Below are 17,057 nucleotides of genomic sequence, written 5' to 3'. Positions count from 1 at the left end.
TCTGGTATTGTTCCTTCATCACTTAAAACAGCTACAATAACTCCTATTCTGAAAAAAAAGCAAAAAAAAAAACAGTAGAAGATCCAACTAATCTTGAGAACTTTCGTTCAATCTCGAACTTACCATTTATTTCTAAAATATTAGAAAAGATAGTTGCAGCTCAGATTGCAGACTTTATGTCTGATAATAAACTGTTTGAAAAATTTCAGTCTGGTTTTCGGCCACTTCATAGTACAGAAACCGCGTTAGTCAAAATTACCAATGATTTGCTTAGGGCAGCGGATTCTGGACAGTTAACATTACTTACCTTGCTTGATCTGAGTGTGGCCTTCGATACAGTCTCACATAACATCTTACTAGGCATCTGTCCTGGTTTAGATCGTATCTCTCTGGACACACTCAGTTTGTCCAACTCAAACAAATGTAAATCTGAATCATCAAATGTTACCGCAGGAGTCCCCCAAGGTTCAGTCTTGGGCCCTTTGTTGTTTATTATTTAGTTACTGCCTCTGGGACAAATTTTTAGGAAATTTGGTATCCATTTTCATTGTTATGCAGACATACTCAACTCATTATGGCGAGCACTAGCAAAGCATTTAGGGATGTGTGCATCCGTGTTGATGTTGTTTAACATCTGATGGCACACACGATCTATGCGTTGTTTTGTTTGGGCAAAGAGCACGCACGCGATGAGGGGGCAATCGGCGTGCACTGCAAGCGTTTTTTCCAAGGAAAAAAAAAAGCTCCGCTCTCGTTTGTCTCTCTTTTCGAGGAAAGAGGGGCAGCCATCTGCTTCCCGCGATCCAGGCCCCGCCACTGCTGAGGCACGGAAGGGAATGAGCTCATGGGGATCGCAGGTGGATCTGGCCGATGAGTTTGAACGGGGGTTTCCCTTTCGTGATTGTCGGCTGTGCACGAGAGTGAACCGCTGGAGGATGATGTTATTTCATTAACATTGTCTGATTCAGGGGCCATTGCTCTGCTGGAATCAGCCCAGCAAAAGCAGGAAATAGTTATTTTTCTGGCCATAAACCCTCCAGCTCAGGTGAGCCTTCCTTTCTTCCTGTTTTTCATATAAAGATTGAGAAGGAATGGAAGAGGCCGTTTTTTCCTCACGCATCCATCAATTCCAGCATTCAAGTTATGCCAACATCGAGGCGATGTGCAAAAGTGGTTATGAGAAGATGCCCCTATAGTGAGACGCTGCTCAGCTATCTCTCTATGGGTGAGACGTCCTCTAAGACTCCCTTCCTTGACATCTCGCTCGGATGCCAGGGCATACGCAGCAGCAGCAGGTCGGGCTGTCGCTTCATTGCACACGATGTTGATTCTCCAAGCATATCAGGCTGACCGGCTGAAAGACCGGGATAAAAGTCCAGGTCTGAGCCCGAACAACACATGGGTCCTAGCCCGTCTCAGTTTGAGGCTCAGAAGGCTAGTGTCGTGGCTCTCGCTCCTCCCCTGCCCGCAGGTAGGGGTAGGAAGAATCGCGGGTCAAAGGAAGGTGAGTAAAAGACCTAAGGGATGTGATCCAGACAGCACAAAAGCCACATGAGAATTCACTCCAGTGAGAAGACATTTACGTGCCAGCAGTGTGGAACGAGTTTCACTGAAAAAGGAAACCTTAAAAAACACATGACAGTTCACACTGGAGAGAAGCCTCATGCCTGCAAATTGTGTGGAAAGAGCTTCACTGAAAAAAGAAACGTAAAACTCCACATGAGCGTTCACACTGGAGAGAAGCCTTACACCTGTGAACAGTGTGGGAAGAGTTTCACACAAAAAGGACATCTTAAAAGCCACATGAGAATTCATACTGGAGAGAAGCCTTATACATGCACTCAGTGTGGAAAGAGCTTCACTGAGAAAAGAAACGTAAACCTCCACATGAGCGTTCACACTGGAGAGAAGCCATTCACTTGCCAACAGTGTGGGAAGAGTTTCACACAAAAACAACAACTTAAAGTCCACATGAGAAGTCACACGGGAGAGAAAGCTTTTACTTGCCAACAGTGTGGAAAGAGCTTCACTGAAAATGTACACCTTAAAGTCCACATGAGAAGTCACACTGGAGAGAAGCCTTACACCTGCCAACAGTGTGGAAAGAGCTTCTCTCAAAGAGGACATCTTAAAGTCCACATGAGAGTTCACACTGGAGAGAAGCCTTACACATGCACTCAGTGTGGAAGGAGGTTCACAACAGAAATAAACCTCAGGTATCACATGAGAGTTCACACCGGAGAGAAGCCGTTCACATGTGATCAGTGTGGAAAGAGTTTCAAACAAAAAAAATCCCTTAATTGTCACTTGAGTTCACCCAAGAAGTGTGGAAAAAGTGTCAGCCTAAACCTGGGGTCAGCATCCTTTATGTCATGAAGTGCCATTTTTAAGTTTACTAGTTAATCCCTGTGACACAACCTGTGACCCCCATATGTATAAATGCACAAACTTGTTCAGTTTGCACATCGGCTTGCTGAAGATACTCAGCTACTCCTCTGTGGAGGGCCAGATCTGTGGTGATGTGTGTTGCAGTAGTGCTGTCACATCTGGTTACTGCAAGCCATTATAACACTCTCTGGCATGTTTATTTTTTTTAGCATTTTGAGAGGAGAAAAGTTTACATATGTTCATAACAGAAATAAAATGGACACACGTGTGTCACAGAAACAAAGAAAATGAGAAATTGAAGTGGTTTTATTTTGCATTTACATTCTTGTGACATTTTATATTATATTGCTGTTAGGAACACTTAAAAAGGTTGATCTTTATTATTTAACGAACTTCTTGATGTTTGTTTGCTTTTTTCAGACATGTTTTATAAAATTGTACACGTAAGCCCCATACAGGTGAAAACTCACAAACAAGTCATAGAATTTCCTCTGTGGTCCTTTCCAATAAAAACTATTATTTGCATGTGTTTATCAGGTTTTTTTAAAAAGAAATCCCTATTAGGTTATATGGCACATGTCTTCACTCAGTTTGTCACTACACTCATCTACTATAAGGAATGTAAATCAGGGAGGACACACACAATCACAATTCATTTTGCCAGTTGATAGGCAATGGTAAAAGTAACATTTTACAAAAAGTTTTTATTTTTATTTTTTTGGAGTCGGTGGCCCTATAAAAAAAAAAGTTTAATTACATGGACAAATCTTTGTTAAATTAAACATTGTTAAATCTATTTCTAAAAAAAGTTCAACTAAAACATATAAGTGTGTAGCCATTTACAAAATCTCACAGATTATTTTCATTCAACAACCCGATATGTGTCGGGTCCCCGCAATGATAGCAGCGACATTCACAAATGTTTACAGAACAAGCGGGAACCCAGTGTGCCTGTAGCTTTCTCTATTTCTGTTCTATCACGCGACAGAAAGTCTAAGGCCTTCTCAAGCCGTACGGCTGACATTAGTCACATTTAAATCCAGACTCAAAACTCGTATGTTTAGCTCTGCATTTAGTGAATGAGCACTGTGCAACGTCCTAACTGATGCCGCTGTAGTTTATGTACAATCTTTTTCTATTCTTAACTGTTTTAATTAATTTAAAATCAATTTAAGGTTATTTTTAATTTCCTTGTTTTATTTTATTTTATTTTTTATGATTATTTTAATTCCATTTATGTAAAGCACTTTGAATTATCATTATATATGAAATGTGCTATATAAATAAATTTGCAAAAAAATAAATATATAAATATGTATTTCATCAATAATTTAACTCTTCTATTCTTAACTGTTTTAATTAATTTAAAATCAATTTAAGGTTATTTTTAATTTCCTTGTTTTATTGTCGTGACTATTTTTTATGATTATTTTAATTCCATTTATGTAAAGCACTTTGAATTATCATTATATATGAAATGTGCTATATAAATAAATTTGCAAAAAAATTAATATATAAATATGTATTTCATCAATAATTTAACTCTGAACATGTCTGATTTTCGTGTGAGAATGGGACTTTTATTGTGGAATTGGAGATATGACCTCATAAGGCTGTGCCTGGCTCCTGCTCTGTTGTGATTTGGCTGAAGAAAGGCTTGTGTTTTGAGCTTTTGAAGTGTTCCAAACTGTTCAGGCAATCTTATGCTTCTAGCCAGAACTCTTAAATGTATGTTTCTTTACTGAATGCAACATTGTAATGCTTTGTATAATTTTTTTTTTGTTTGAGCAAAGTGCATCTGCACATGAGTAACACATTTGGAGTTATTTTCTTTCTGTTAATTATTCTCATCTTGTCCAAACTCCCAGAAAAGCATCCACGTGACACACTATTGTAAAGATGGCGTTTATTAAAGAGGAGAGTGAAGACATTAGGATTGCAGAAGTATTCAGCATCAAACATGAAGAGACTGAGGAACAAACAGGTTGGTGTCTTTCTCAAAGCTGAACTCAGTCAGTTGATTCTTCTTCACAATACAGCTCTACAGAAATGAATGATGTTTCTGAAGATTGTCATATGATTTTCCTAATTCTGGCTTTTATTTGACCTGGAGTGTAGGCTAAAGGGATAGTTCACCCAAAAATGAAAATTACCCCATAATTTGCTCACGCTCAAGCTATCCTTGGTGTATATGACTTTCTTATTTCAGACGAACACAGAGTTGTTTAAAAAATATATATCTTGGCTCTTCCAAGCTTTGTAATGGCAGTGAATAGGGGGGGAGATTTTGACGGTCATTCGCATTTGACTTGTGTTAAAGTGCCCCTATTATGGGTGATGAAAGGTTCATATTTTGGTTTTGGGAGTCCCCAGCAACAGGTTGACATGCATGCAAGGTCAAAAACACTTTCATTGTCTTATAATATGCATTCATTTTTACCTTACTTGCTCAACGACTCCCAAACGATTCATTTTTCCAAACCCCTCTTTTGCGTGACACTAATCTGCGGTGATTGGTCTGATTAGTCTCATTTTCATGTCATCTCGTCTGTAAAGCCTGATAAAGCAGCGTTTGTGAGCGCAGTGCTGCTTTGTGTACAGCGTTACCGGGGAAATAGTACAGCTATTTTACCGCTCCAAAAGCGGCACCTATTGGCAAAAAATTCATTCTTTGTGGGGGAAGTCATGGCCTAATGGTTAGAACCGGGGAAATAGTACAGCTATTTTACCGCTCCAAAAGCGGCACCTATTGGCAAAGAATTCATTCTTTGTGTGGGAAGTCATGGCCTAATGGTTAGAGAGTCGGACTCATAACCCAAAGGTTGTGGGTTCGAGTCTCGTACCGGCAGGGATTGTAGGTGGGGGGAGTGAATGTACAGCGCTCTCTTCCACCTTCAATACCACGACTGAGGTGCCCTTGAGCAAGAACTGAACCCCCAACTGCTCCCCGGGCGCCGCAGCATAAATGGTGCCCACTGCTGCGGGTGTGTGTTCACGGTGTGTGTGTGCACTTAGGATGAGATAAATGTACTTTTTCATTCAGACCAACGCAAAACGACCAACAATTGGGCGGGCAGTATGCTAATGTTTCATGTTGACGTCAACATGGTACGGCTTGGGATTCATTTTAAAACGACTCGTTTCAATGATTCAGAGTCGACTCTTTTTTTTTTTTTGAGAGAGACAATAACTTTATACACGGGGCACTTTCAGATTTAAAACTTGGCAGGATGTTTTCATTCACTTAGAGCTGTGCTACACACATCCATAATAGGGGCACTTTAACTTCCGTGACGTAGTGCACACTCCTAAGATGTGCTACGCAACACTAATCATAGGAGTGTGTACTACATCACAGAAGTTAACGCAAGTCAAATGCGTATCTGCATGGCTCCAGAAGCTAGTTTTGCTTTATGAAGTTTTAAATAAGGATATTTGTCTTACACACATGCAGTGATTCACTTCAGAAGGCCTTTATTAACCTCTTGGAGCTGTGTGAAGTACGTTTTATGATCGCTGGATGATTTTTGAGCTTCAAAATCTCATCTCCCATTCACTACAATTATAAAGCTTGGAAGACGCAGGGTATTTTTTTTTTTATAATTCTGATTGTGTTTGTCTGAAAGAATAAAGTCCTATACACCTAGGCTGGCTTGAGGGTGAGTAAATCATGGGGTAATTCTCATTTTGGGGTGAACTAACCTTTTAACTTGCATTTGTCTCTATCAGACCTGAAGGTGCTGAAAGAGGAGAGTCAAGTACTGAATGAAAATGAAGACAAGTACCTGGTCGAGGAAAATCCCGATTTCAAAACGGAAGAAAAATATTTTAGCTGTTCGCAGACTAAAAAGACTTCTACACGAATAAGAGCTCAGAAGACAGGAACTAGAGGTATCTCCTGCAAACACTGTGGAAAATGTTTACTCATAATGGAAAGCTTAAAAAGCACATATGAATTCACACTGGAGAAAAGCCTTATGCATGCACTCAGTGTGAGTTTCATTGAAAAAGGAAACCTTGAAAAACACATATGACAGTTCCAGTTGTGTATAAAGTACCTGAAAGCCATATTCAAGTAAAAATACAGATATCTTACCAGAAAATGACTGGTAGAATCATCACTAAATGATTTATTCAACCGATTCGTTCAAAAAGCTGATTCATTCAGTAAGTAAACACCATTGCTCAAAAAGACACAAAACAGTGCTGTGATCTTTGTTTGGAACTCTTTTTGTTGGCAAAATTGAGCAAAAACAAGCAATATTATGTCTAAAATGTAAATCACTTATTGCTAACTTTACTGTACTTGTATTAAATTATCATTAAATGTGTTATCATGCTGATGTGCAGAAAAACGGTACTCTTTGTGTGATATATATTAAATTATATAAATATATAAAGCATACAGAAGCATTTTTGCCATCTACAATTTTGAATGCCTTGAATTTACAATTTTAATAGACTAATAAATCATGTGCATGCACTCTCTGTGTGTGATTTGGCGATATAGCCTACTTGATAATGTCAGATTTCACATCATTACAACAACACATACCATATTATCACACACGATATACTGTATATTGCTGTCACAGTCACCAGTTCTGTCACATAATCTGAACTACATTTCAGAATCAGAATTCGCTTTATTCGCCAAGTGTGTGCAAACACACGAGGGAATTTTTTATTTATTTATTTTTTAAAAAGAAGCTCTTGGTGCATGCATACATACATATCTGACATGATATGACAAGAAACATTTAAATAAGACTTAATAAATAATAATCTGTATGAATCTGGAACAGAAGATTTATGTGCAGATTTGTGCATTATTTACATGAGAGAGAGAGGGCAATAATTAGAGATGGAGAATGAATTACAAGCATGAATTACAGAACACCGGTAATAAATCCTGTGTTAGCTGTTTAGGCTGGAGATGGCATGGGGGAAAAACATGTTATATGCCTAGATGTTCTAGCGCACAGAGATCTGTAGTGTCTGCCGGAGGGGAGAAGTGCAAACAGGTTGAGTCCGGGGTGAGAGGGGTCTGTAATGATGTTACCTGCCCGTTTCTTCACTCTGGAGTTGTACAAGTCCTGAAGGTTGGGCAGGTGCACACCAATTATCCTTTCTGCTGTCCTAACAGTCCGTTGCAGTCTTCTTATATCTGATTTGCTGGCTGACCCAAACCAGACAGTTATAGAAGAGCAAAGAACCGACTCAATAACAGCTGAGTAAAACTGTCATCTGCGCCTGTGGCAGGTTTAACTTTTTCAGTTGACAAATGAAGGACAACCTCTGCTGAGACTTTTTCACAATGGAGTCAATGTGAGTGTCCCACTTCAGGTCCTGAGAGATGGTGCTTCCCAGGAATCTGAATGACTCCACTGCAGTCACGAATTTGAGTGAACTTCACAAGGAATGGACTGAGGCTGGGGTCAAGTCATCAAGAGCCACCATACACAGACGTGTCAAGGAATTTGGCTACAGTTGTCGTATTCCTCTTGTTAAGCCACTCCTGAACCACAGACAACGTCAGAGGCGTCTTACCTGGGCTAAGGAGAAGAAGAACTGGACTGTTGCCCAGTGGTCCAAAGTCCTCTTTTCAGATGAGAGCAAGTGTTGTAGTTCATTTGGAAACCAAGGTCCTAGAGTCTGGAGGAAGGGTGGAGAAGCTCATAGCCCAAGTTGCTTGAAGTCCAGTGTTAAGTTTCCACAGTCTGTGATGATTTGGGGTGCAATGTCATCTGCTGGTGTTGATCCATTGTGTTTTTTGAAAACCAACATCACTGCACCCGTTTACCAAGAAAATTATTCAGTTAATTAATCAGTTCGGACATCGCACAGTGCTCATTCAATAAATGCACAGCTAAACAGATTAGTTTTGCGTCTGCATTTAAATGTGACTAATGTTTTAGCACATCTGATCTCTTCTGGAAGCTGATTCCAACTGCGGGCGGCATAATAACTAAAAGCGGACTCCCTTTGTTTTGTGTGTACCCTTGGTATTTCTAACTGACTCGATCCTAATGATCTGAGTGGTCTGTTAGGTTTATAATCAGTGAACATATCTATAACTATATATTTAGGTCCTAGGCCATTGAGTGATTTATAAACAAGTAAAATACTTTAAAATCAATCCTAAATGTCAAGTCACCTTTATTTATATAGCGCTTTTAACAATACAGATTGTGTCAAAGCAACTGAACAGCATTAATTAGGAAAATAGTGTGTCAATAATGCAAAATAACAATAGTAACCACTCATTTTCAGTTAAAGACAGTTCATCATTGGATTCAGTGATGTCGTCATCCAGCTCAGTTCAGTTTAAATAGTATCTTTGCAATCAAGTCAACGATAATCGCTGGAAATGAAGTGTAAATGTAACTGGAAGCCAGTGTAAGGACCTGAGGACTGGTGTGATATGCTCAGATTTTCTGGTTCTAGTCAGAATTCTGGTAGCAGCGTTCTGGATGAGCTGCAGCTGTCTAATGGTCTTCTTGGGAAGGCTGGTTAGGAGACCATTACAATAGTCCACCCTGCTGGTGATAAAGGCATGAACAAGTTTCTCCAAGTCTTGACTGGAAACAAAACATCTAATTCTTGCAATGTTTTTGAGATGATAGTATGCTGATTTAGTTACTGCTTTGACATGACTACTGAAACTAAGCTCTGTTTCCAGAATCACACCAAGATTCCTGACTTGATTTTTAGTTGTTAGACCCCTAAAGTCAAGGTATGCATTCACCTTGTGAACTTCATCTTTGCTTCCAAATGCAATGACTTCAGTTATTTCCTTTTTTAACTGAAGAAAGTTCTGGCACATCCAACTGTTAATTTCATCAATGCATTGGCAGAGGGAGTCAATGGGGCTGTAGTCATTTGGAGATAAGGCTAGGTAAATCTGTGTATCATCAGCATAGCTGTGATAGGCAATTTGGTTCTTTCTCATTATTTAATTTAGTGGGAGCATATACAGGCTAAACAAGAGTGGTGCAAGAATTGAGCCTTGTGGGACTCCGCATGTCATGGACGTCCACTTAGACTTATGCTCTTCTATACTTACATAATAACCTCTCCCTTCTAAATGACCTGAACCATTTGAGTACCATCCCAGAAAGCCCGACACAGTTTTCCAGTCTCTCGAGAAGTATGTTATGATCGACAGTGTCAAATTCAGCACTGAGATCTAATAGTACCAGCACTGATATTTTGCCAGAATCAGAATTTAAGCGAAAGTCATTTATTATCTTAATGAGCGCTGTCTCTTTGCTGTGATGCGGTCGGAAACCAGATTGAAAAGCATTGTGGCAGCGGCCGGAGAGCTCTCACAGCAGGAGGAGGGCGAGGTGGGCCCACAGGCTTTGGTGGTTGTGGGGCCCGCCGTTTTTTTAGTTGATATCTGGTAACTTGCCGCGAAAGAGTGGGAGAGTTTGGTCCCAGCATAAACCAGTTCCTCCATTTTCTGTGAGAAGCTTAGAAATGGAGATGCTGGAGAGAGGGATAATGTGTCTGGTGAGCAGGGCTGTGGCTCTGGTGTTTCCAGTGGCTGAAATATGTTGTCCTGGCTTCCCTGGCTGTTTTCCAGAAAGTCATCCTTCGGTGCTGAATCTTGGAGCTGTTCTGATACGTCACAGTCTGTCTGTCATGAGCTCTGTGGGCAGGGCTCAGCCGGGATGTTGTCCATGAGCAGTGCTTGTCGTGGCTGCCTGGCGTTATCAGTGTCCTTGTGGGATGTGTCAACCACATGACGACTCGGACCAGGTGTGTGTGTGCTATTCAGGCTGAGTGGATTGACACACTCTGCTGAAGGATGATGGAGGGGGAAGTAGATATTGTCCTTTAGCACTCTTGCACCAAGTTTGTTTGGGTGGAGGCCATCCAGTTTAATCAAGTTGTCTATGTCCCCAGAAAAGATTGAAGTTGTCGAAATTGACTCCTTTTAAACTGCAGATTCTTTGTAGCCATGTGTTCAGCCCAAGCAAACGTGAAAACATATTAGTTCTTCTTGCTGGGAGTGGCCCACTGATGAACGACTGAACTTTAAGTCTTCAAAGTGTTTCAAATAGTTCACTGAAGTCCTTCTTATGGAGTTCTGACTACTCTTTCCGAACATCATTTTTCCCCACATGGATAATGATTCGATTTGCAGTCTTGTGCTTCATCAGAATTTTCCAACGTTCCTTGTTTACATCAGAAACTGTTGCTTGAGGAAAGCAGCATGTTGTTGTAGTCCTGCTACTGATGTTTCTGATAATTGAGTCACCCACTATCAGAGTCCTGGGCTCGGCTGCGCTCTGAGCTGAAAGCCGCTGTCTGCTCGACCTTGAGCGCCTGTTAGTAATCCATGTTTAATCACATTTGGGGATTCCTCACCCACATTCATTAATGCTTCAAATCTGTTCTCAAGATGTATAGGGGGTGGTAAAATACCAGTATTCACAAGCCTTGTCATTGCCGAATCTGGGGTAGAGGATGCTACAGCAGCAATACGAGAAACCCGTGACAATCTGATGTCTCGTGTACCTTTAGGTCTCGCTCCCTGTTTGTGCCATCGACTCAACCGTTTATACCAAGTGTAGAGGAACAAGCCGAAACTGATTGTCACACTAGATTCACTAGGTTCATGGGACTCACCGGCTGTATGCTGAGGGGGTCCGTGACGACGGTCTGCTGAGTGTTCTGCCTGTTTTAGAAGTCTAGCAAGTAACTTTGTTTCAAGAACCGCAATCCTTTGTAGATGTTTGCAGCAGTTCATGCAGCAAGTAGATTCAACAGGAGGCATTTTCTTTCTCTGTTTGTTTGTGCCAAAAATGTGTTGTTTGAGCACTGTGCTGATCTGCTGCAGTAAAAATCTTAGAAAAATCAGAGAAAAGTACACAAATAGGGAGCAAAGTGCAGAGCAGTAAGCAAGAACGTCCGAACGGTAGCGAAGCCGGAAGTAGACCAAGAAGATGCATAGAGACAAGATGAATGTAGAGCTGCTGGTCTCATTGGTGTCTGAACACAAAGGGCTTTATGACAAATGCGACAGCGACTACAAACATCTCAATAAGAGGGAGTTGTTATGGAGAGGAATTGCAGATCAAATAGGATTCGATGTGTACCGGGGTATTTCTGTTTTTCATTAAGCGCCATCTAATGTCAGGGAGTGAATTTGTACGTTCACTCGGCTCATCGCCAGTGAAAATCGCTTGGGTATGAACACAAAAGACGCGTCAAAAAACATTGGCGATAAGCGCGATAATCATCCCGGTGTGTACGAGGCTCAATAAATTCCCAAAACTGTTTTTTTCGTGTCTCAGGAGGATATTTTTACACATGCTCTAGTGTAGATATTTACCTGTAGTTGTTGATGACGATGGGTGTCATCAGATTTCTGTGTTTATGCTTTCATTTTTCATTCTTACTGTTATTTAGAAAGACGGACAACAGAAATACATAGAATGTGTGAATTACCTCTTATGTGAGTGCAGTCTTACTGAATGAGTATTTTAAACTGATGTGCTCTACACTCTTACGTTTGTGTCGACAATCTTTTAATTAATATCTCTGTCTTATCCGAATTTAATAGGAGAAAATTATTGGTCATCCAATCTTTTACATTTTTAACACACTCTGTTAGCTTAGATAATTTAGAAGTTTCATCTGGTCTTGTTGAGATATATAGTTGAGTATGATCAGCATAACAATGGAAACTAATCCCGTATTTTCTAATAATATTATGTAGCGGTGGTGGGCGCTAAGAAAATTTATATCAGATTAAGGAGAGAATATTAACTATTTAAAAAACTAATTTAACAATCGGATCTGATTAGTTCGGGCGCCAGACAAGCTCAGTCTTGTCAAATATAACCGTTTTACCCAGAATAGCTTTTTTAAGCCACCGGTTACAAAAATAATTTGAATGAAATGTCCAGACAAAATAAGTTCAGGTTCATAGTTTCAAAGTTGAATTTAACAGTTAATAAATAAACAAACAAACAGAGAAAAACTTTGCATTCTGTTTCAAGTTTAAATGCACAAATGCAAGATATTTTCAACAATCAATATAGAATCAAACAGAAAACTCAACAGATTCAACACTCCTTGAGATACAATGTGTAGAAGGTAGTAACAAGAGACAAAAGAAACATGGAAGAAAACATTAAATATAGAATTCTTAGATCACATTAAACATCATTAAACTCTTGATTATATTTGTAGATAATACAAATACCAAACAGCAAGGATTACTAATGTTAAGTGTTTCGTGAAAGTGCGCACGTTAATGTTTGTGGATGTTTGCGATGTTTGTGTGTGACAAAAAAGAGCGTGTGTGTTTTTGAGATACGAGTGGATTCCTGGCCGCTAATTGCAGGGGGAAGTTTTTTTAACATGAGGTTTAAGAGATGAACAACAGCAATTCACCTTGAGATCCCGCTCGCACTTGTCAGCATAAGAGACTTGCTTCGCTCTGCAGCTGGTGTCCGGAGGTGCAGCACGCACACTCAAATGATCGCCCAGCAACTCACGCTCATAGCGATCCACCCTGCCCAAACACAGCGAGGTCTCCACAATGCAGCGACAGCGTCTGACTCAATTCAGGTGATCTGCATCTAATTACTGCTGCGCTCTCCTGCAGCTCCACCTTAAATACACATTTCCTCACTTCCGGATAACTGATTTCCCTCCTCTGCTCGGCCATAACACATTAAAAATCCTCGTATGTTTTTTCATACTGTCACAATTACCAAGGGGCAACGTATATATTGAAAATAGCAGAGGATCTAGGACAGATCCTTGTGGCACTCCATACTGGATTTAATTGAGATGACTCCCCATTTAAGTAAACAAAGTGCTAGCGATTGAACATGTAGGATCTAAAACATCTTAAAGCCTGCCCTTGAATACCTGTATAGTTTTGTAATCGATCTATGAGTATGTCACGATCTATGGTGTCGAACGTTGCACTAAGATCAAGTAAAGCTAGCAATGAGATGCAGCTTTGGTCTGACGCAAGAAGCAAGTCATTTGTAATTTTAACAAGTGCAGTTTCTGTGCTATGGTGGTATCGTTTTTTTGCATGAAGGAGCACAATTGAGCAGACACAACTTTTTCTAAAATTTTAGACATAAAAGGAAGATTTGAGATGGGTCTGTAATTAGCCAGTTCACTAGGATCTAGTTGTGGTTTCTTAATAAGAGGCTTAATGACCGCCAGCTTGAATGGTTTTGGGACGTGACCTAAAGACAACGACGAGTTAATAATATTGAGAAGCGGTTCTTCTGCTACAGGTAACAACTCTTTCAGTAATTTAGTGGGTACAGGATCTAACAGGCATGTTGTTGGTTTAGATGCAGTGATAAGTTTATTTAGCTCTTCCTGTCCTATAGCTGTAAAGCACTGCAGTTTATCTTTTGGTGCGATGAATGAAGCTAAAGTATTATACGCTGTAGAATCTACATTTGTTATTGGATTTCTGATGCCGCCGCCACTACTGTTATAAGCACGAGCCCCGTCAGACTGGTCGTTTGGTGGAGTAGACTCATTTAGACCAATATAATCATTACATTTTAGCCAGGTTTCAGTCAAGCAGAGTGCATCAAAACGATTATCTGTGATCATTTCATTTACAATAACTGCTTTGGGTGAGAGTGATCTAATGTTTAGGAGCCCAAACTTTAAAAATTGTTTTTGTTCATTTATTTTAAATTTTTTCTGGTTTAATCACGATCAGATTTTTTTCTAGATCCAGCATTACATTTATATTTTGACCTCACTATTTGGGGAACAGACAGTCTTTATAGATTGTACAGCGCAAGTACTTCTATCATTTAAGTGGGTAGATATATACTATATAATGTTGCAACACCGACCAAAATCACCAATCACAACCAGAACATCTAGCAACTAATTAAGTTAATTTACACTAGGTCTGTAACATGATTAGCTATAAAAGGGATTTCTTCGAGAGGCAGAGTCTCTCAGAAGTAAAGATGGGCAGAGGCTCTCCAATCTGTAAAAGTGTGCGTAAAAAGATTGTGGAATACTTTGCAATTTGACGTTGAGGAACGTTGTTTTTAAAGGCTTTGCAAATCTAATCATCTACCGTGCTTGACATCATCAAAATGTTCAGAGAAACTGGAGAAATCTCTGTGCGTAAGGGACAAGGGCGAAGACCTTTGTTGGGTGTCCGTGGTCTTCGGGCCCTCAGACGATTCCATCACTCGGCGATCAATCACTCACTCACTTGTTTATGAGTTACTGACAAATGTACTGTTTTTGCTTTTATTTCAGAGTTGATTGAAGAAAATGAGAATGAAGAATTGAGTGAAGTTGAGGGACAAAATCACTTCAAAACTGGAGAAAACACTTTGAGTTGCTGTCAAAGCATAATTTTAAGGAAAACAAGAGCCAATAAATCTTTCACCTGCACTCAGTGTGGAAAGAGTTTGACAAACAGATATAGTCTTGATGTTCACACGAGAGTTCATACTGGAGAGAAACCTTACAAGTGTTCACACAGTGACAAGAGATTCAGTCAGTCAACAAATCTGAAAAAACATGAGAGGATCCAAACTGGAGAGAAACCGCACAAATGTTATCAGTGCGGGAAGAGTTTTGCACAAAAAGGAGACTTTAAGGGGCATATGAGAGTTCATTCTGGAGAGAAACCATTCACTTGTGATCAGTGCGGGAAGAGTTTCTCACGATCATCAAGCCTTAAGGATCACATGAACATCCACACTGGAGAGAAACTGCACACATGTGATCAATGCGGGAAAATATTTTTGAGAGCTTCAGACCTGAAGCAGCACCTGAGAGTTCATACAAAGGAGAAACCACATTCATGTCATTTGTGTGGAAAGAGTTTTTCACGTCTACAAAGTTTGAAAATACATCAGAAAATACATACTGGTGTGAGAGATTACATGTGCTTTGAGTGTGAGAAGACTTTTACTTCAGCAAGCTGTTTAAAACAACACCAGAGGATCCACACTGGAGAGAAACCGTACACATGTGATCAGTGCGGGAAGAGTTTCACAATAAAAGGAAACCTTTTGGAGCATATGAGAGTTCATACTGGAGAGAAGCCGTTCACTTGTGATCAGTGCGGGAAGAGTTTTGCACGATTAGCAAGCCTTAAGTTACACAAGAACATCCACACTAGAGGGAAAACGTACACACGTGATCAATGCGGGAAAACATTTTTGAGTGCTTCAGTCCAGAAAACACACCTGAGAGTTCATACAAAGGAGAAACCACATTCATGTCATTTGTGTGGAAAAAGTTGTTCACGTCTACAAAGTTTGAAAGAACATCAGAAAACACATACTGGTGTGAGAGAGTACATGTGCTTTGAGTGTGAGAAGACTTTTACTACAGCAAGCTGTTTAAAACAGCACGAGAGGATTCACACTGGAGAGAAACCTTACAAGTGTTCACACTGTGACAAGAGATTCAGTGATTCAGCAATCCTGAAAAGACACGAGAGGAATCACACTAGAGAAAAACCTTACAAGTGTTCACACTGCAATAAGAGATTCAGTCAGCCTGGAATCCTGAAAACACATGAGAGGATCCACACTGGAGAGAAACCTTACAAGTGTTCACACTGTGACAAGAGATTCAGTGATTCAGGAATCCTGAAAAGACACGAGAGGATTCACACTAGAGAAAAACCATACAAGTGTTCACACTGCAACAAGAGATTCAGTCAGTCAGGAGACCTGAAAAGACATAAGATGATTCACACTGGAGAGAAACCTTACAAGTGTTCACACTGCAGCAAAAGATTCAGTCAGTCTTGAATAAAGTTAATCTTCATCTTCAAAACCAGCAGATTCAACTGTGAGATTCACATCAGCTCAAAGATGAACAATGTCAAAAAAATGTATTCTTGTTTTTCATTTTGCTTCATGATATAAATTATATCATTGTGCTTCCTTATGAGTTTCATGTTGTTCAATTGTCTTATAATGCATATATTTACATTTACATTTAAATTTAGTCATTTAGCAGACGCTTTTATCCAAAGCAACTTACAAATGAAGACAATAAAAGCAGTCAAAACTAACAAAAGAGCAACAATATATAAGTGCAAATGACAAGTCTCGGTTAGCCTAACACAGTACACGTAGCAAGGTGTGTGTATGTATATATACACTGTAAAAAATAAGTGTAATTTTAACTGTAAAATTTTGTAAAATCGTTACGGAAAAAAACTGTTAATAGGTTAACAGTAAGTTCCCGTACTATATACAGGGTAAAACTGTAAAATATCTAACCAGACATTTCATGTAATTTTACAGTAAAATGCTGTTAATTTTACATTTTTTAGAAGTAAAAATAACGAATCCGCCGTTCACTTGCAGAATGCAAGCTTCTAGAGGCACATAACTCTGAAGTAATGAATTTAGGTAAATGGGTGCAGAGCCAGTGTTGGTTTTGTAGGCAAACATTAATGCCTTGAATTTAATGCGAGCAGCTACTGGTAGCCAGTGCAAATTGATGAACAGAGGTGCGACGTGTTTTTTTCCCGGCTCATTAAAGATTAATCTTGCATTTGGATTAATTGTAGAGGTTTGATAGAAGTGGCTGGAAGACCTGCCAAGAGAGCATTGCAATAGTCCAGCCTGGACAGAACAAGAGCTTGAACAAGGAGTTGTGTTGCATGTTCTGAAAGA

The 17,057-nt window shown here is 39.7% G+C and overlaps 1 protein-coding gene across 1 annotated transcript; it reads left to right on the top strand.

Moving 5' to 3' along the window:
* Window positions 1–1,551: 1,551 nt before the first annotated feature.
* LOC107568360 (gastrula zinc finger protein XlCGF57.1-like) lies at window positions 1,552–16,181 on the top strand. The gene is made up of 2 exons (XM_016254314.1): window positions 1,552–1,919; window positions 14,801–16,181. The coding sequence occupies exons 1-2, from the start codon at window positions 1,552–1,554 to the stop codon at window positions 16,179–16,181; spliced, it is 1,749 nt and encodes a 582-aa protein (XP_016109800.1).
* Window positions 16,182–17,057: the final 876 nt, after the last annotated feature.

The sequence above is a fragment of the Sinocyclocheilus grahami genome, unplaced genomic scaffold, assembly GCF_001515645.1.
Source record: "Sinocyclocheilus grahami isolate Dianchi unplaced genomic scaffold, SAMN03320097.WGS_v1.1 scaffold1238.1, whole genome shotgun sequence".
Classification (NCBI taxonomy): domain Eukaryota; kingdom Metazoa; phylum Chordata; class Actinopteri; order Cypriniformes; family Cyprinidae; genus Sinocyclocheilus; species Sinocyclocheilus grahami.
Note: the sequence above shows the minus strand (reverse complement) of the source record. Positions and strands in the feature narration are given on the sequence as shown.

Bases quoted from the DNA above. Each gene is read 5' to 3' on its own strand.
- LOC107568360 (XM_016254314.1), top strand. From the start codon at position 1,552: ATGAGAATTCACTCCAGTGAGAAGACATTTACGTGCCAGCAGTGTGGA. The intron at 1,920-14,800 runs TTGCCAACAGTG...TAAATCTTTCAC, and splicing joins ACTGGAGAGAAGCCATTCAC to CTGCACTCAGTGTGGAAAGA.